General features: G+C 36.7%; 1 protein-coding gene across 1 annotated transcript in view; it reads right to left on the bottom strand.

The window, feature by feature from the left end:
* Positions 1 to 776: 776 nt before the first annotated feature.
* Positions 777 to 20,690, bottom strand: part of HSD17B4 (hydroxysteroid 17-beta dehydrogenase 4) — a 63,118-nt gene continuing 43,204 nt past the window's right edge. The window contains exons 19-24 of the mRNA XM_084278834.1: positions 17,459 to 17,565; positions 17,010 to 17,096; positions 14,436 to 14,525; positions 12,741 to 12,879; positions 3,209 to 3,336; positions 777 to 1,321 (exon numbers count right to left, since the gene is read on the bottom strand). Coding sequence (XP_084134960.1) covers positions 1,232 to 1,321; positions 3,209 to 3,336; positions 12,741 to 12,879; positions 14,436 to 14,525; positions 17,010 to 17,096; positions 17,459 to 17,565 — 641 coding nt within the window. The 3' untranslated portion in view covers positions 777 to 1,231. The remainder of the gene's footprint in view (positions 1,322 to 3,208; positions 3,337 to 12,740; positions 12,880 to 14,435; positions 14,526 to 17,009; positions 17,097 to 17,458; positions 17,566 to 20,690) is intronic.

Below are 20,690 nucleotides of genomic sequence, written 5' to 3'. Positions count from 1 at the left end.
AGGTCTAGGGAAGTGCTGCCCTCAACATGGGTAAGGCCGTAACGCAGGTACTGTGTTCAGTTCTGGACCCCTCACTACCAGACACTGAGGTGCTGAAGCATGTCCAAAAAAGGGCAACAAAGCTGGTGAAGGGTCTAGAGTACAGGTCTTATGAAGAGCAGCTGAGGGAACTGGTATTGTTTAGCCTGGAGAAGAGGCAGCTGAGGGGAGAGCTTACTGCTCTCTACACCATGAAAGGAGGTTGTACTGAGGTGAGTGTTGGCCTCTGCTCCCTAGTGACTAGCAACAGGACAAGAGGAAATGGCCTCAAGTTGCATCAGGGGAGATTTAGGTTGGGTATTAGGAGAAATTTCTTTGGTGAAAGAGTGGCGAAACATTGAACAGGGTTCCCAGGGAACTGGGTGTGTTTACAAAACAGGTAGACGAGGTGGTTCAGGAGATGGTTTAGTGGTTCAGTGGTGCAGGGCTAATAGTAGGACTTGATAATCTAGAAGGTCTTTTCCAATCTTGATGATTCTATGAACAAGCAACAGAACAAGAAATGGCATCCAGTTGTATCAGGGAAGGTTTAGATTGTTTTTAGGGAAGGGTTTCTTCACCAAAAGGACTATTAATTGCTAGAACAGGCTGTCCAGAGAGGTGGTAGAGTCACCATGCCTGGAGGTGTTCCAAACATGATTTAGTAAATATGGTGGTGTTGCATTGATTGTTGGGTCTTAGAGGTTTCTTCCAACCTTAAGAATTTCCAATCTTAAAGATGACAACATAAAAATAAATGAAATTTACTCTCTTCCAGTTTTTTTAATGGGAACATGAGAACTTATTTTCAATAATTAATCAGATAGATTTACAGAAATTAAAAAAGTCCAAGGAAATATAAATGAAGACTGACATTGAAGGAGATTATCAAAGAGGTGTATTCATTTAATTTTCTTCAGAATTAATATAGAAATATATGCATCTTTGTAAGAACTACATACATTTTATTTAGATAAAAGTGTGCAACGAGAAAAGTATGTTTCTCTATCATTGCTAAGAAACTAAAAAGGGGCTATATTAACAGTTACATTCATTTCATAATTTTCTGTGTACAGCACTTAACACAGCTTGTCTATTAGCAGTACAATGAATCAACACATTGATGTTAAGTAGCCTGCAAATATTTCAATCATCAGTTCTGAACTAATTGAAGTTTCTATCTTCTGAAGTTCTGTGGTAATGATCAAGCAGTTTAGAGTTTGGCATAATCTTTCAGGATCATTTCCAATTTCTGGCTCAGCATGATGTTCCCCTTCACTTTCAGTTTTCCAGAAAAGAATGCCTACAAAAAGCAGAGGAAAGGCAAAAAAATGGATTTCACTGTTCACCCACCATACAGAGCTGCTAGAACGAAACAAGAAGCGAAAGACAAGTATGGTCATTTAGTGCTCAGGAGAAAGCCTTTAATGTGCAATGCCACTGGCTACTGTTTATTAACAGAAAAACATTCAAGTGCAATTTTAACAGCATCCAGAATGACAGTTTCCCATCTAATGTGCAGGCAAGACCAGGTCTATCGCTCAGGGCAACTTCAGTGGCCTCCTTTTCTCCGTATACCACAGAGGGCTTCTCTACTAAGAGAAACTTCTTCACAGAAGCTGATGGCAAAACTGACACCAGGTCAGAAAAATAAAAACTCCCAGTCCTCATCTCCCTATGCTATCTATATATATTCCTATGATATATTTATATATATAAAAATATCTATCTATGTATCTATCTATCTATGTCTCCATCTATCCTTACATGAAATGAGAAAATGGAATGAAAAGGCCAGCTGATGAAAATTAAAGGCCTAATGAAAATGTCAGCTATTCACTCAAATTCCTAACAAATCGAAACAGAAACTTGCAGAATAGAAATACACACATATTCCAAAGAATGGCTTTATACACTACATATTACAATAAAAAGGATCTAAACAAGATTTTGTTGTGTTTGAGGAATTATAGATCAACCAGTATTTTCACTGAAATGCTGGTAATGTTTTTGTTGTCTCTGCTTCAAAGGGCTGTATACCTGGTTTCAATCTTGTTGGAGAGTGTGTGTGGGCCGGGAGGGGGGCGGGGGGTATTAAACTAGTATTGCTTTGCTGTGGCTTTGCAAATTGAAAGCTCTTGCAAAGTTCTGAAGCAAAGTGATTTTGCATAGTTCCATTAACTTGAAACACATTCAAATAAGAAAAAGAGAGCACCAGCAGAAAATATTGTGAATAGATGCTCTGAGCTTCTTTAGATGAAAAACTTCACAGAAACTCAAAGGAAATACTAATGCCTAAGAACAGACAATGTTCCTGAATTGCAATCAAGGTTCTTTAACATTTTGAAGATTACACATCAGTATCTTGTTTGTTTACACTTTATGCCTGCTATACACAGAGGGTCACTGAGGATTTTACTCATGTGCTATGTAGGACTTAAAACAAACATTTGCTATCATCGTTAGTCTCCAATTTTGCAATCAAAGTCTCCAACAGCTTTTGCTTGGGATCAAAGAAAAGGAACTGTTTGATATATGATGAACTTAATTAAGTTCTCATTTGCTCAAGCTGTAATCTGTAAGATGACATATTAAATTTGTGAGGGTTTAATTTACTTTTACAACACAAGGCATTTTATTTGCAAAATGAATTGTTTTAAGCACTTGATTATTCCAAGAAGTGGTGCAAACTCATACTACATACCTTTCTTACATCTTTCTTTCCATTTACAATCTACCTAGTTTAGGTGAATTTTGACCACTTTCAATGTATCAACATGCATCCACCTTCTAGGATTTCTCTTTGCTGCAGGAGTAAATCAGAATATTGCAACAAATATGGTCTTCCCACAACATGACCAATCAAAAGAGCCTGAATGATCAAATTGACAAACCCTACTGCCAATCATATACCATTAAGTGCCATGAACAAACTTTGTACTGCCAGACTTAATGTCATTTGATGTAGCTTTGTCTCAAGGTGATAAAGATGGCATAAATTCCTCACTGTATCTCGCTATTTCAGACTAAGGTAACGATGCACTTCTATCTCAGCTGACTCTGGTTTGCACTTTCAAGACATCCAGTACTATGGATTTCAGAAAGCAAACAGTCAAGAATCAAGAGCTTGATTCAAGGCAAATAATATGTCCCTGTTCAAGTGAGTACATCTATGATGCACGGGTTTTACCTTTTGGGGGTTGGTCTTTCGTTGTACCACATCCATGAAATCCTCATCTGAGAGAGTGAAGGTGGTATCAGCAGAACTTTTTGCGGGTCCTTGATACACTGCTCCAGAGCCGTTTTTTAAGTCAATTGCTGAGAAGCAGCAGCAAAGATAATTTTATTAAAAAATAAAGATAAAATTTTCAATCTGAAGAACAATACTCTCATCTATTAATGTGAAGTCTAAACATAAACCTTGAGCTAGCAGCCATCTAGAAAAAGAAACATTTTTAATTATTTTTTACAAAAAGAAAGAAAGAAAAATATTCCTGTACTAAGAGGAAAGGTGTTTACAGCAAGGACTGTCATTTCAAAATTATTGCATAGATGACAAAAAATCCCATTTTTAAACAACACTTAAGATTCACAATGTATTAATCAGTGCAAATATGTTCGAGTTAGTAATAAAGCTCTAATGTTTTGAAACAGCATCTTACAATCAGAGAATGCAAATGCAGTGGTGTTCAAACACGCTGTTGCATTTTTCTGTTCTGCCCTTCAGGCAATACAGCCCATTCTGCTTCTTGCAAAGAGCATTTAAAGCCTTGCCAAATATCTGTCTTTCTCTTCTGGAAAGCAAAATATTCTGCAAAGCGTCTGGAGCTTCAGAGTGTTCTTTTCCCACACCAAATGACCTGCCAAAATAATTTATTACAAGGCTAACACTATCAGGTATTGTGTTGTTTGCTTAGAAGAGTATTAGAAGAATATTTTGACAGGAAGTGCTCTGCCAAATCAGTCTCAGATTTTGCAAATTCCCAGACTTTCCATTTACAACTTTTCTTCTTGCCCACTCTCCCCCCAGGCTTTTTAAATGCAACACAAAATCATTATTTAAGGGGATGTTCCCATAAGGACATGGCATCTTTAATCACAGAATCATGGCTGCCAAGCCAGTACTAATAGTATCAGTGTGTTTCTCGTTTGACAAATTTTAAGACACCAGCCCAGCTATGGAGACTTATTTCTGCATACATTTCTCCTGTGTAATTTTTTTCCAAATAATTTTTCTGAAAGGTGAAACATACAGACTGGGGATTCTTTTGCCTGTTTAAGTATTCAATTTTCTGAAATCTTTTCAAAGTAGTATTTATCCAGTTATATAAAAACTGGAAGGGGAAAAAAGTATACAAAGATGCTTACTGAGAAGTGAATTTTTATTATTAAATTACTGGATTTTTATTATTATTCACTTGATTTTAAGGTAAATTTCAGGAACAGGTTTAATGGACAGCACTGACTTGATGCAATAGGAGAACGAAGTATAATTAAATTACTGGACAAGAGATGAACAACCTATACCTTCTGTTTGTGGGTAGGTCCCATGTAACATTCTTCTGATCCAAGAGGGCTACTACATATTCTAACGTTATAAATGAGCCTTTAAAAATTGCTTCTGTAGATTATGCAGGCTCAAACTACTATTAAAAAAAAATCTTTTGAATCATGGGATGCAAGTTTCTCAGTGGATACCATCCTCTCAGATTAAGTAAAACAAACTCAACTGTCAACGTGCTTTTAAAATAAACCTCCACTCAAATGCTAGCCATGTATAAAACCACAGCACTCCCTTTGAGCCAAACAGCACTGGTCAGCAAGCCCCACATACAAATTCACAGAACACACACATGGTTTTCCAGGATACTTACAGTTCCTAATTAATTATTTATTTGTAATTACTTTTGTACTTCAGAAATCAAAAGAGCATGAGTTTTGATATATCTCATTGATACCTGTTTCCTATGTCATCCATCAGTCTTATCAATGTAAAGTTTAGCTGACAAAATGTTAGAATTGAAAAAGTTATAGAAAGTCAAGCAAGTTCCAACAACTCTTAGATTTTAATCTGAATATAGTACATACTTAACATTGTTACAACCACTGTTCTCCACTTCCTATCAAAGTTTCAAGAGCATTGCTTATCAATCCACATCTGTAATTAACTGTAAGTTCTCAAAGCACAAATATGTCTGTAAACATTGCATAACGATGGTACTATGGGCAAAACTGCTCTGTTTAATCCCATCAAATCCTTGACCCATCTCAAATTAAAACTTACTATAAATTCTCAAAAAAACCCCAAGAATGAACTAATATAATAGTGTGTACTTTTCCCCAAACCACCAAAATGTAATTTGATTAAGACTTTTGTTAAGGAGCAGGGGGAGAACAAACAAAAAAACCCCAAAACCAACCACCACCACAAACAAAAAAGCCAAACATGAAGAGAGCAGCCTCAAAAAAGATGAGCTCTGTGAGAATGAATACTATAAATTTCACAAAACAAGAAGGATCTTCTACTGCTACTTGACACACCCCTTTTCTTAAACTGAATGAGTTAGGACATCTCTAAAGAAAAAATTTAAATTAAAAAAAAAGCCACCCAACCCCGCAAAAGAACCAGCAGCAAGCAGTGATATCCTGAGACCAAATACGTAAGCCCCAGTGGGTGAATTCTGGTGAGTCACCCTGCAGAAAGAGTCATCCAAAATATACCATATGTTGGTATTTTAAAGAGGGAAAGGAACTTCCTTCCTTAAAAACTACCCCAAAAACTTGTTCATTCATTTGTTTTGCAGGGAGTGTGGTGGGTGCAATAAGAAAGATTAGAAGAATGTGTTCAGTTTTCTTGCTTACTGATATACACCTACCCTGGAGTTTTCAGATGACAACTGAAATTAAAATACAGGACTGGCATAAGGACAAGTGGATATAAACTAGCAATGAAAGAAATGAGCCAAATACTGGAACAGATTTCAACCATCAGACCAGAAAAATTCTACCTTTCCAAAATTAGAGAGGGTGCCTTCTTGTAAAATACAATTTTATGAGATAAAGCTATATAACACAGCTGCCTGCTGCAGCAAGGAAACAGTCTTTATGCAAGTCTCCAATACATGTCTTCTTCACATATCTCCTTGATATGTGTCCCTGTGATTGCAGCTACTGTCTTGTCACTGCAGCTTGTAGGCTGCATGATCGCAGTAGCCAGTTTGATAACTACAGAATCATGGAACAGTTTGGGTTGGAAGGGAGGGCAGGGACACCCTTTACCAGACCAGGTTGCCCAAAGCCCCATCCAGCCTGGCCTTGAACACTGCCAGACAGAGCTTCTCAGGGCAACCTGTTCCAGTGCCTCACTACCTTCACATTTTTGTATCTCATCTAAATCTACCCTCTTTTAGTTTAAAGTCATTATCCCTTGTCTTATCACTCCATGCCCCTGTAAACAGTCCCTCCTCAGCTTTTCTGTAAGTCCTTTTCATGAACTGGAACGCTGTTCTAAGGTCCCCCCAAAACCTTCTCCAGGCTGAACAACCACATCCCTCTCTGTCTTCATAGGAGGGGTGCTCCAGCCCTATGGTCAACTTCACAGCCCTCCTCTGGACTCGCTTCAACACAATGACTTGGCACCAGCATAGCTACGTCTGTACTCAGGTAGCCGGTGACCTGGGCAATTACCAGGACAACCACCTTGCACACTGCTAGTGCAGCTCCAGTGCTATCAGTAACAAATGACTAACATAGTCTGGTGTTCAGACTGGTTTTTGTTCAGTTTGGGGTTTACTATGCTCTACAGAGGTAGGTAACTGCAATAAAAACTCCTTCTCAAAGCAAACAGAACAAAGTGGCACCCACTTTCTATGCTATAAGTTACACTGCATCATAAATTATGAGCAGTTTTGCTGTAATTTGTCAGATGTTCTCAATCAACTGCATGTAAGGATTTCTCCACAGTTCTCCCAAAAAAATTTTATTCTTCTGAGAACTGGAAAGGAACAGAAGTATCTTCTGCCTTCAGCAGTGCCTTCAGAAGCATGATGAAAAGCAACATATAGATAAACACTTCTGAGTACTGTTCTAGAGAGCCAATCTATCAGCTAACAAAACTCAATAGCAATGTCTTTTCTCTATAGAAAAAAAAAATGTTGAAATAAAGTAGCTTAACACTAACAAAGAAGATACAGATTTTATAACCATTGAATCATTTTACTGTGTGCTGGTTTCGGTTAGGATGAGGTTAATTTCTTAACTTCACAGCAGATGCAATGCCGTGTTTGGGAGTTAGGATGAGAGCAGTGCTGATAACACAGGATGTCTGAGTTACTGCCAAGCAATCAAGGAATTTTCAGTTGTTTGTATTTCCCTACTAACGAGAAGGGAGAGGAGGCAGCCAGGACAGGTGACCCGAACTGGCCAAAGGGGGTATTCCATGCCAATTACGTCATGCTCAGTATAAAGAGGGGCTGGTGGGGGAGGAGCAGGAGACTCCAGGATGTGGGGTTTGTGCAGACAGTCCAGTTCCAGAACGGTTCTGGGCTGCACGGCCTGAGTTGTGGGTTCGGTGAGAAACTGCATTGTGTATCAACAGCTTCATATATTTTTTGCTCTAAAGTCCTGTCAGCATTGTTATATTGTATCTTTCTGCTATTCTAGTAAACTGTCCTTATCCCAACCTGCGGGGTTTTTGGTTTCTTGGTTTTGGGGTTGGGGTTTTTTTACCCTTTCCCTTCTCCTTCCCACCCCCTCGAACTTCCCCCCCTCTTCCTTTAAAGAGCAGGCAACTGTGTGGATCTCAGCTCTCAGCCGGGGCAAACCCACGACATACTGTAATAAAAATGCAGGAGAGCACAAAGCATGCTTTAGGTAGTGAAGCTGACTGGAGAAATCAAAGCTGGGGGGGGGTCTCAATTAAGAATTTTGTTAAAAAAAATAAGAAAAGATAGCTCCAGTACTAGCAAGCTTGTTCCTTGGATTTTGATACTGTCAAAATTAGTACTGCTTTATCCTCTTAAGAAGATTTTCAGAATCCTCCTAAATTACAAAAGCTTGCTTCTACAAAGAAATACCACTAATTAAGACTAGTTGTCAGTAGCTATAGTTCAATGTTGTTTAGACAGTGAATGATCTGTCCAAAATTTCACATCCTGAATGTAAGATCACTGGATCTACACCTCCCTATGGCTTCACACCATCCACAGAGAACTACATAAAAGTAAAGGTCATCACTAATTGAACAGACTAGTGTTACTAGTATTAGTGTTACCATTAAGAAGTATCCCTGTAACAAAAAGCCTAAATCTGATTCACAAATCACACTTCATTTAAAGTAGCAAGCAAAAATCTTGGCCTACTGCACAGAGATCAAAATGTTAGCTGCAATTAAAACATTAAGAATTAAAATACACTTAAAATAAACCAAACTTTTGGTTCCTGAAAGTTTAGAAAACACCAGAGTGACTGTACACAGGAGAACAAGTATCACAGTAGTTCCTCATTCTTCTACTTTCCCTCCTTACTAGTCCTTAATACATTTGCTTTCCTCCCAGCTTCCATTTAGATCTTAAGAGACTCAAGGACATTAGAATCATAGGATCACCGAATGGTTTGGGTTAGAAGAGACCTTAAAGATCAGTAAGTTCCAAACCCCCTGCCATGGGAAGGGACACCTCTCACTAGACAGGCTGCTCCAGTGCCTCATCACCCTTTCAGTAAAGAATTTCTTCCTCATATCCAATCTAAACCTCTCTTCTAATTTAAAATCATTCCCCCTCATTCTATCACTACACACCCTTCTAAAAAGTCCCTCCCCAGCTTTCCTGTAGGTCCCCTTCAGGTACTAGAAGGCTACTATAAGGTCTCCCTGAAGCCTTCTCTTCTCCAGGCTGACCAACCCCAACTTGCTTAGCCTGTCTTCATAGGAGAGGTGCCACAGCCCTCTGTTGATCTTCATGGCCCTCCTATGGGACCATACCAACAGTTACATGTCCTTATGTTGAGGATTCCAGAACTGGACACAATTCTCAAGGTGGGGTCACATGAGAGCAGAGTAGAGGACAGAATCATCTCCCTTGACCTGCTGGCCCTGCTCCTTTTGAAGCTGCCCAGGATGTGGTTGGCCTTCTGGGCTGTAAGCACACACTGTCAACTCATGTCGAGCTTGAAGAATCTAGAGTTACAATCCAGCAAGAGAAGCTGGAGCTACAATCATTTCATAGATAATGAAACAATAACCAACATATGAAGGCTTAAAATAAAACAAAAAACTCCCCCCAAAATAATCTACCTCCTATTTCAGTTGTACAAGTGAGAACATGTCAAGAATTTTGATCATATATTGAAGTGGTATGCAATATTTATCCACAGGAATCAAATTCTGAATTTATTTTGATGTAGTATTTTCCTTTTTGCTTTATTGTAGCTATGTATGAGATCTAGCTTTCAAAACAACAATATTACTTTAAGACAGAAAGAAAATTCCTAATTGTTATAGTCTGACTTGACATAGCACTTACAAAACTGATTCCAAATTACTGTACACAGATCATCCAATACTTGGTGGGCCAAAACTAAATGTAGTGCAACAAGTGCAATTCTACTGACAGAGTTGACTAACATTAAAATCTGAAGCAGATTTGAAACTGGCCAATATTGTGACACATAGTTAAATTCAGGCTACTACAAAGGTAACATTTTACCTTACTGTAACTATATTTTTTCAGAAATTTGTCAAAGTTTAAAGTTTCTAATTCTATACAGAAGCTTCCACTCCATTAACAACAGTAGTCAGTAAATTGCATTGTCAGTGTTGCATATTCTAAACGATTGTCATCATTCACATGCATTACAAAAGTCTTTATGATAACTACATAAAGACCTGCCAGAAATCTTTTGGGTTGCCACCAATATCTTTCCTGCAAGAAAGTGGTCTTCCTTTAAATGCAAAGTTATAGACTACTCTCTTCTTCCACATTTACCACATAAAATTAATTATCTGGTAGAAAAGACTGTAAATGATGATGCTTTTGAATACTGAATAATAATTTATGTAAATAAGCAAAAAGAATTAAGCTGGTAATTGCTTACAAATCTTGAGTGCTTTCCTCAGGGAGGTCTTTTTTTGCTTTGTTTGAGTGGTTTTTAATGATCAGAATACTGTTTCAAAAATTCCCCAAAATAAAAATCCCATTACACAGATACATTTACCTTGTCATTAAAATTCTACTGTAAGAGTTAAATAACAGCAACAGTAGTATGCTATTAATCTGCAAAAAGACAAACTGTGAGAGTTGACACTACAGTTGTCACAACTGCTAACAGTCTGCCAGTGAGTTTACACAACTTTTTAAATATTACACTATTTAAATTATTAATCAAAATTTAACGTCAATTATTTTGTTTTAATATTTACCAACTCCTACGTTCTTCATCATTTAATTGCTTGAAATTTCAGTCACTCAAAAATATTCAGAAAACCATCATATGACACAAAATTCTTTGAAAAAAGGGGTATACAAAGGGGGTATTCTCAAACCAATATTCCTGATAAGAAAAGTAGGTAAGATGTCTATGTACACTCTTCTTGTCACCTACACAATCACATTCAGCCTTACATACTTACAACACCATTGAGACTACAAGAATTCATAAACACTAGCCACTGTTTTGACACCTAGGCTTAAAGGAAATAACCGGACTATAAAAAAATTTGCTGCTACTTTCCCAAGATTGTGGAAATGTTTCATATAACTTCCAAACAGTTGTCAGCAAAAGGAAACATTTAAAATATTAGATAACTTCCTCTACCTTTGATCCCACGGGGAGCTTTACGAAGTTCAAAATTCATATTACAGTACAGATATTGTTCATTGTAACAGAAGCAGAGAGAAGCAGAGGGAATGGGACAAAACCAATTTTAGCTAGGGAAAGAACATTGGACTAAGGCATTACTTTTCTCCCACTGCTTCAGTACGAAACTGAAGAGAGGACAAGCTTTGTTTCAGAAAGGGGAAAGAACAACTCTAGATTTACTCAAGAGTACTCTCTCTTTCTATGGATATAATGGCAGAAGCATCCACCTGTTTCTCCTCTAATAAAATTTGGCTTCATGAAGCAGGTAAGGCCACTGCTCAGGCCTCTCCATTCAGCAGTTTGCAGCATAAGGTCTTCCTGAGTGGGAAATTTTACTCATGTCGTGACTACTCCTCATGAGATATTTTCTTCCACTGATTTGTCTTTCCATTCTTTAACCATATGTAATACTGAGTTTATATAACAAAGCATTTCCAAAATTAAAGACAATAATAAATTGTCTTTAATACAGTTTTCTGGTTGCTATTTTAAGCATGACTATCACTTATACTACATTTATTTCCACATGAAACAATAGGCATGACTGATATACTAGAATGACACTCTAACAAACATAAGTATCCACTTCAAGTGTTTTGGAGTTTAATCTATGTGCTTCTAATACATCTTCTGAAAATGTAAGCAAGACTTCATAAGCCATATGTCCAGGTTCTAAGTATGCCCATCATTTAAATTCCTGAGTGTAAAAGTGAAAAACTGCAGACAGTAGGAGTGATTAAGAACAGTAATGCTTTTCAGACAGGTTCTGAATTGAACTATGCAATATCTACCCCCATCTCATTTTGATGCATAGCCTGCATAACCTACCCAGGTATACTCAATAAATTGATTAACTGCTATCTTCGTGAAAGTCACCCCTTAGCCCTCAAAAACTGGTTAAAAGGCAATACAGGTAGAACAGAACTATCTTGATCAATCTACGAACAACATTTTTTCCTGAAACTTAACATTGACCTTGATAGACCGAATCTCTGCTGGTTAACATTAGGAAAAGAGAAAGTGAAATAATAGGTTTCTAAACCACTCTGAAAAAGAAAGAGCAGTTTCTTAAACACAACCATTTACTGAGAACAGACATTGCAAACAGTTAAAAAAAGTCATAGTCTATAGAACAAAATACAAAAGAGCTGATCTATCAGATTAGACTACAGACTATTTGCAAAAATACATGTCCTTAGAAACTGAGCACAAAAGAATTTAAGACAAGAATTATTTTAAGGAAATAGCTTTGCCTCCATCAGACCACCTCCCACACTTCTATAAAGCGCTTTGCCAGGAAACACTTCCCCTGACTCATTCTATTAGAAGTTTTAGTCTTTTCATCAACCCAGTCCCATGCGTAAAGGATCGATAAGAATCATTATATCTTCATTAAACCTTGATCTCACAGAATTTGAATGGAAACAAATTGGGCTATATTTTCACTGATGTGACAAGAATAATGCAGTAGAAATAAATACTCATTTGTTGTAGATGAGTTAGCGTGTACATCACCATCAGACTAATTACTCTAACATAGAAAGCAGGCTAAATTAACCTGCTAGGAGCTATAAGTGCAGTGGCAATCCACTCTGGAAATAGAAATGCACTGAAATTCTAGAAAATGGCATGCACATGCCTACATCTAAATAGGACAGTTCCAGAAGTATCGTCCTAGAAAGGTTATTAGCTGCCATTATGAACTTAAACTGACCTCCTTGTCATATGTGCATTCAAGATGCTTTCAGATTTTTACGTATTTTATCTACTACCTTATTTTCAATATATCAGTTTAATTACGAGTATAATTAATCTCACTTCCTTAAAAAAAAGCATCAGAACATTTAAAAAAAGCTGCAACTTACTCCACTGTACAGCTGTTTTTCCATCTTTAGTGATGTCCCATTGGAATACAGCATTTACTTTCTTTACCAATTCACTTCCAATCTCTTTTACGCGACGTCCAATTTCTTCAAACACAAGGTCACTCTGCAGTCCTGCAGTCTTAAAAATAGAGTGAATGAAGAATTTAAAATCAAAATTCTGTTTTAAAAGTACTAAATATGTCTATTAGTTCAAGTACTATGTCCAGGAAAGTCTCCATTGCAAAATTATTAAACACAATTCAGATTTCTTTCATCACAAATAATCACCTCTAGCAACTGTCAGCAGTAAAGAGTATATTTGAGCATAAAACACTCCTTCCTTGAGAATTATTTCAAATCTTGCTTTTGCCATTTATCACTACAATTTAAGATATGTTTTATAATTAGGGCTCTAAGGGCTTCTAAACTGCCCTTTATGCTTTCTGAAGAATAACCATTGCCATTCAACATTTCCATGATGAATGTTATGTTACTTTTTAGAACACAAACATGTTTTTACCAGTAAAAACTTTAACTTAACATGGAAGATGTTGAAAACATACTGTATTATGAAAACACTCAACTCCAGTGTAGTTTATAATTTAAGAGCAGGATTAGCTACATTTGCATTTCCAACTTTTCCAAACAAGTATTATTTGTCAAGCCTTTCATTCCACTGTCTGTCGTTAACATATATTTATATTGGATAAAATGCTACTGTTTAATTAGTTGCTCCAGTGACATTTTCATCTAACTAGAATTGCCACAAAGAAGCACTTACAGCTTTACTTTTTCTGTTGTGCCTACCTGTACACCAGAATGCAATACACCTCACACCATAAATCCTGTCACCTCTTTGTTTAAGCTTAACATCTTCCATTACATAACAGAGTTCCCAGTGACATCTAAATTAGCCAATCTTAACTCACTCAGGCTAGCTCCCCTGGTGGATATCTGTGAGCAAACATCTGCCAATGCACCTTAATTTCTCAGAGTAAATTTAAAACACCCAACTGTTCTGCCCATGTTATAAAACCCCCACAACTCTACTTCACTAAAAAAAGTTCTAATGTTTGCATGTTTGAAGCTCAAATGCATATCTGGCAACAGTTCCACATGATAGAGGACAAAACACAACCAGCAAAAAGAACCGGGATCCATGAATACATCACAAGCTTCATATGACTTTCACTATCTCAGTACTTCACAAACTTCAATACATTAATCATTAACTAAGGCAATGCACTGTGCACCCATGTCTTTTAGACCAGATTAAGAAACCAGGACATCCTCAAAATTGAGTAGACAGTTCTCATTTTACTGGTATGGCTCCAAATTATAGGGACTAATTTCAATCTTAAATTATGAAAGTGGTCAAAACTTGTAGTCCTCACTGGTGCATGCCTCACTCGTTTTGTAAAACACAACACAGTGCTCACCCTAACAGTTCAACTGACATAAAGCACTTCAAAACTTCAGTCATCCTGTGTATCTTAAAACATCTGTATTCCCCCCTCACATAGATTAATGAAACTCTACCTTAAATGTGTGTGTTCACATCTCTGAAATCATATACTCCTCTAAGTATTGCAAATAAGATTGGTAAGTGACCTAAGTATTTTTGCCAAGTTTTTCACCAAAATATAGCATAACTATGCTGCTTTTCAACTTAAGACTTCTATTGCTTCTGCTTACCTTCAGAGACTCCCGAGCAGAAGGTTTATCCAAGCCTGGTACTATATCAACATAGCCCCCTGCAATAGCAATTTCTCCAGTCTCTTTGACCTGTGTGTGGGTAAAAACTACATTAAAGAGGTAAGGTATTTGCAAAAGGTCACAACAGAAGGGCAAACAAGGAGCCTTCCCTGCATCTTAAAATCAGAGATGAAGTAAAAACATAAAAGTTCAAAAGTGAAAAAAACCCTCTCTGTAAGTGCATTGTAGACTTTGAGGCAAGTTATCACACTGTGTTTTACAAAATGATCTTCAAACACCATGCCAAAATTATACCAAAATATTTTCTGTTCACAAAATAATAGGAAAAAATATCGATCCGAAATATTTATCTGAAAATTTGCCTCCAGTTACTGTTAATATTAATTCACAAATAATTCTGACAAAGACATTGTTCAAAAGTGTTTTTCCTTAAGATACACAGTTGCCAAGATTTTGTATAGATTCTTTCACTATCTCCAGGTGCTTTACACTGCAACCTGCAGTAGTAACAAACTTTTAAGCGCTGTAAACCCACAAAGATTAAAGAGGAAAAAACAGTAAATTCCCTTTTGTTTTCATTTTTTGAAGCAGTTTATTCAGAGAAGAAAATGTGTTGCCTTTTGGCACTGTCTCTTTAAGTGGTCTGACAAACCATTCTGACATATGGCAGCAAACAGAAGATAGCAAAATGATTGATCAACAATGCACGTAGAGAGTTTTATGATAAAGCAGGGGAATATCCAGGATCACAGCCTAGCTCACTCTACAGGTGAAATTAACACAGAAAGACTGAGTAATAATAAATACTCAAATCATGCCTAGCAGCTTGTCACTTACTGGCACTGCAGACAAAAAATGAATGAAACCAGCATATCAAAGCTGTGTGTCTACTTGTAGTTTGATTTAACTGGAGTTCATTACAAATACAAAGATGGCTGGCTTTGCCTCAGACTAATTGAACATGCAATGAGAATTATGCAAGAATTGGTAACTGTTGAAACAAGGTGTTTTCTATAACCCTGTTAAACATTGCGATTTCTCTCAAAAATAACTTACTCCACACTTGGGGAAAAAAAAAAACCTAAAAACCAAACCAGTTTATAGCAAAATTCCCCAAAACTCTACAGATTAGCAATGACTAAACCAGCATCATAGAAAAAACAGCCCTTAAACACAACACAACACCCCATTCTGTTTACAAATTTCCAAAGGGCTTGGAAATATATAATGAATTCTGTTAACTTACACTGTACATGTGAACATTGAAAAGTAAATATCTGAAGTCTCAAACTTTTCTCAGGACTGGGTGGTTGTACCTTCTAAATATAGCTATACCATCTCCAACACAGTAATCTCCAAAGCTCCTTTGAGGCAAAAATCTGCCTTGTTCAGTACTAGTAACCAGAGATGGAGAGTTTGTACATAGTAGCTTCGATGCTGCTATCATTCTAAAATTATATAGGTACTAACATTCATACAGTCCATAAACAAAATTTACCTCCTTCAGTCAACATTTATTGCATAAAGCTGTATTCCCATGGAAACAACAATCCTATGTCCCATAATGACTCTCCTCATTTGATTTTGCCTGCCCAACCCTCTCTGCAGCTGCCACTATCCCTGCTGCTGTACTCACTAATCAAGAGCTGGCTGCATTTATACAGAGACAGGGTTGCAAAAATTTGGCCAGCCAAAGCAATGTAACTTGAATCTACACAAGCCAACACATACTGGCAATACTGGTAGCAAATCATATTTTAAAAAAATGACAGAATCACAGCATACTACAACAGAAACAATTTGAATTTACTTTTAACCTCTTCATGGAGTGTTTATACTCAGATTCCAGTAAGTACTGTACCAAGTGTGGGAGACAATTAGATGATACCCACATAAAATCCTAACAGCAATGCCAAAGAAAAAGTAATGCAAAAACTGAATTTACAAAAGCATAAACTCATTTCACTGTAGTTACTATGTCCAACTGCTAGAAAACTTCCATTTTAAAATACATTGTTACTGTAGATACAACTTAAGTTTAACTCAATTTAAGCTAAATTTGTAGAAATTTACCTGCATAAACTGTCAGGAATTAATTTAAGATAAATGCTAAAAGATGAATACACAAGGTTATGATTAACTGCAAGAAACAAGTTCAAACAATGCTGACCTGAGAATGAATAGTCTTAGCTCTTCCACAGCTGACAAACACAGAAAATGCAATACAATGAATTGATTTTTATATTATTTCATGTAAGTGCCTTAAGTTCTGTAAGTATAACAGTATTTTTATTGGAAACTTAGAGACTCCATAAAATAAGGAAGAGTATTTAATTCTATTTCCTTAATTTCTTTACAAAACCTTCTTCAAAGGTGTGCTTGATGAGACACTTTCTTTTCTTCTCTTCTCTGTCCTAAGGAACCTGCTTTGGCAGGGGAGCTGGACTCAATCTCTTGAGATCCCTTCCAACCCCTACAATTCTGTGATTCTCCCCATACCACAAGTCTTTTAATAACAAATCTCTAAGCCCACAATAGCAAGTGTGTTCTGACCTTGGTCTGAAAATGGATCCTGTTTCCTTCCTTCCACATTTCTGTTTGTAGAGTTTGTCCTGGAAAGACTGGTTTCGCAAAACGAACCTTAAAATAACAAAAAAAAAGGTAAACCTCCCCCAAAAAACAGTGGGTGTGTGAACAGACCTGTCGTGCGCATGTATATGCACACACACACAGAGACATATATATATATATGCAAAGCTTGAATGTAAAGGTGCCGCTAAAATGTGAAAAAGCATAGAAAAATCTGTCAACCAGTAATGCAGAAAGCCTAAATATTTAACTAAACATAATAGATAGAGGCATTAAAATGCATGCAGCAATAAGTAAAAGCAATTGTGGCAGTTAAAGACAGTGCAAAAACTTTTTATGCCACTAAAGAATTATTTTTTTCACTAAAACCAGAAAAATCAAGAAAATTGACTGCAAAGAGTGAATACACAGACCTTGATTGCCTTGAATCTGTTCACATCATTATTTGCAAACTGCTTCAAAACATTTCTAGCAGCAAACCCAAAGGTGCATAGTCCATGAAGTATAGGCTTCTTAAATCCTGTTTTGAATAGTAACATATGTAATATTAGCAGTTTCCATGTTGCTTCTATAAGTATCTTTATTTTATTCATAGTATTTTCCTCTAATAATGTTCTTAATTCTTCTTTTTATCCTGATTTTATCACTTAAAAGGTATCTGTTACAATATCCTGTTTTCTCTACTTTGAGGCAAAATGCTCACTGAGAACAGGCACTGCAACACTGCCTATGTTGCAGAACAGTCACAAGCAGAACTAGTCCCTGTCTGTAGAGTAACAACATGAAAAATAAGGGGTTTGGATGTTTTAGTACACATGCATAGGCACATAAAATACATGGTCACATGCATTTCAAGAGAAAGAGGTAATGTAATGACTAAACAGTCGTGATACCAAGATTATTTGAGGCTTCACATTTTTAATTCTTGGTTGCCCGAAGTCTTCAGATGTAGTGCACATTTCAGGATAAAATTTTCCTTATTTAGAAGTGGAAAATAAACCCTGAAAGATTTCAGGCATTTTGAACACATCTAACAAAAACCGACCAAAACTCTTTATCCTCCCCAAAAAAACCCCACACCCCAAAACAACAACAACAACAAACAACAACAAAACACTGCCCCTCCAAAAACAAACACACACCAAACAAAAAAAAACCCCAAAGAGACAAAAAAAGAACCAGCCAAAAAAGGGGGTGTGGGAAATACTGTGGTATTGTTTATACTGTTTCCTCACACTCCAATGCTTTGGAGCAAGAGCTGAACCTTGGCAGAGGATAATATTTGTATTGGTGCTGAATCTTTCTGTCACAGTCTGACAAAATAAACCTTTGAAAACTGGCCTGAGATTTGCTAAAGTGTAATGGTGAAGTTCTAAAGATACTGTTTGTACTGAGTATGTTCTGATCCTTTAACAGGTTGCTCTGACCTGAGAAGGCATGTGAATAGTAATTGATCACACTTGCTGCAGCCCATGGACTGGAGACAGGTCTGCCCAGCTTTGGCTCTGAAAACAGTTGTTTTGTCTGGAAGTCATCTGTCACTTTCGGCTGCCAAAGTCTGTTTTTCCTAAGCTCTAAACAACTCCTCATAGCACCTATACTGCACAAAAACTTGTCCCAAGGGACAATAACTGAGTGAAAAAGGTAAAAGCAAACAACCAAAGAAGAGGAGATAGGAGAAAGTCTATAGCCTGCAGAGAATCAGAGGATATAGAAAAAAAGCACCTTCAAGACAGAGACAAAAAACTGGGAAAGATGTGAATTCCAAGACACAGCCCAAAGAGAAGACAAGACAAGCAGGAATAAGGATAAGAAACAGAAATATTGACTTGTTAGGTTAGGAGAGGAGATGTGACAGAAGGACAGACTAAAAGGAATATATATGAGTCTCTTTTCCAACTTGTATGTATTCTACTCTGATGACTCTGCCATTTCCTTCCAGTAAAATACTTGAATATGCCCACCTTTAATAGCAATCTCTTTTTTGTATACTTTTTTGTGCACAGAGTATTTCTGAAAGCATGAAGATACCATACAGTCAATTTTAAAACAGATTACTTGCACTACTGTAACAGTATCAGGATTTGGTATGTTTCATAAAGAACATTATAGGTGATAAACAGCTCTTTAAGAGCTTAGCTCAATTCACCATTCAAGAACCAAAACCCACTATTAGTTTCACAACTCAAACCAAAAAAATATATAAGGTCCTATTCTCCCCAGTATTTTCTTTATAATACTAATATATACTCAGAGAAAAATCTGTAAGGCAATGAAGTCACTTTTTATCTAGACTAAAATGAAATTAAAGTAATTCACTTTCTAATATCTTGGAAATACACACAAGATATAGGAAATAAAGGCACAAGAATATAAACAGGTGTTTTCATGCAGTGTATCTCCTCTGAAACATTACCCACAGGAAAGCTTAACAGTAATCCTGGAATGCCCTGAGAGCATTAAGCTGAATGCTTGCTTCCACTGCGTGCTGCTAAGTCACAGAGAACATTTACAGAGATTAAAGACAAGAAGGTGTGTGAATATGTACAAAGAAAAAAGCTTTCATATAACTGGGAAAAAAAAGTATCTGTGGAATATTTCTACAATCATTTTCTTCTTTGTTTGAATGTACATTTAGAATAAGTATTTGAGCAGGAGACTGCCATAGTTACAAAAATCGGTGCCAGTTCGCTGTTCAAAGAGATGACCCCATCTACCAAGTTAATTTCATTTTTTACCGTGTTTAAGTGCCAGTGGTCTTTTTGGAAGCATGTGGAAGATTTCTACTCCTTTTGTAAGGCTTTTATAAGATTATCATCATTATTTTAAACACTGGGGTTTCAATTATAAACACATATTTTTCTCTTCCATCATCTTCAAGTTTAATTGGGTAATTCCACCTAGCTGTTTATCCAAAATCAGCAGCTGAACAAACAGAATGCTTTAATAAACTGGGGAAATGTCTTTATGTAGACTCTGGTATTTGGTTATCATTATTTATAAACACAAATTTACATAGAATTATGCAAAACAGAGTTAAACAAACAATTATATCTATTTATGAAAGGAGACAATTTGTGGAAGTATGTTAAGCGTGATCAGAACAAGAAAACATAGCTGTGCTGTAGTTATCTTGGTAAGTGCACCATACTTCTGTATTAAAAAGAAGTCACTAGAAAAATACAGACTAGTTATTATAGACCAGTATTATCATGTAAAGCTTATGCAGATAGCACACATATTCAGGAACATTTCTTAAATAAATCAAATTGCTGTCTGCCTGGAATAATTACACTATACTACCAGGCAGGCCTGAAAAAACCTGTGAAAAATACCTTTATAACAGAAATTTAAGAAAGCAGACCCTTCTTTAGTAATTACATCTGTGCAAGAATGAGTTAATACAGCCTATAGTCTGTTGCTTTGCCATGTAGCATTACACAGATGACCAAGCTACTATGCTAGCAAGAGGTGCATTTAAGCTATTCTATAGGAAAGAAGTCCTAACAAACACCCTCTCTGCCACCCTGCTGCTATTTGCTGGGACTGAGAAGACTACACAGAAGCACAAAAAATTCCACCATAACCTCAAGATTATTTGGATGGAAAGACTTTGTGGAAATCCTTCTGAAGCTTTTGACAGCC

This window comes from Gallinula chloropus (assembly GCF_964237585.1).
Source record: "Gallinula chloropus genome assembly, chromosome: Z".
Lineage (NCBI taxonomy): Eukaryota > Metazoa > Chordata > Aves > Gruiformes > Rallidae > Gallinula > Gallinula chloropus.
Note: the sequence above shows the minus strand (reverse complement) of the source record. Positions and strands in the feature narration are given on the sequence as shown.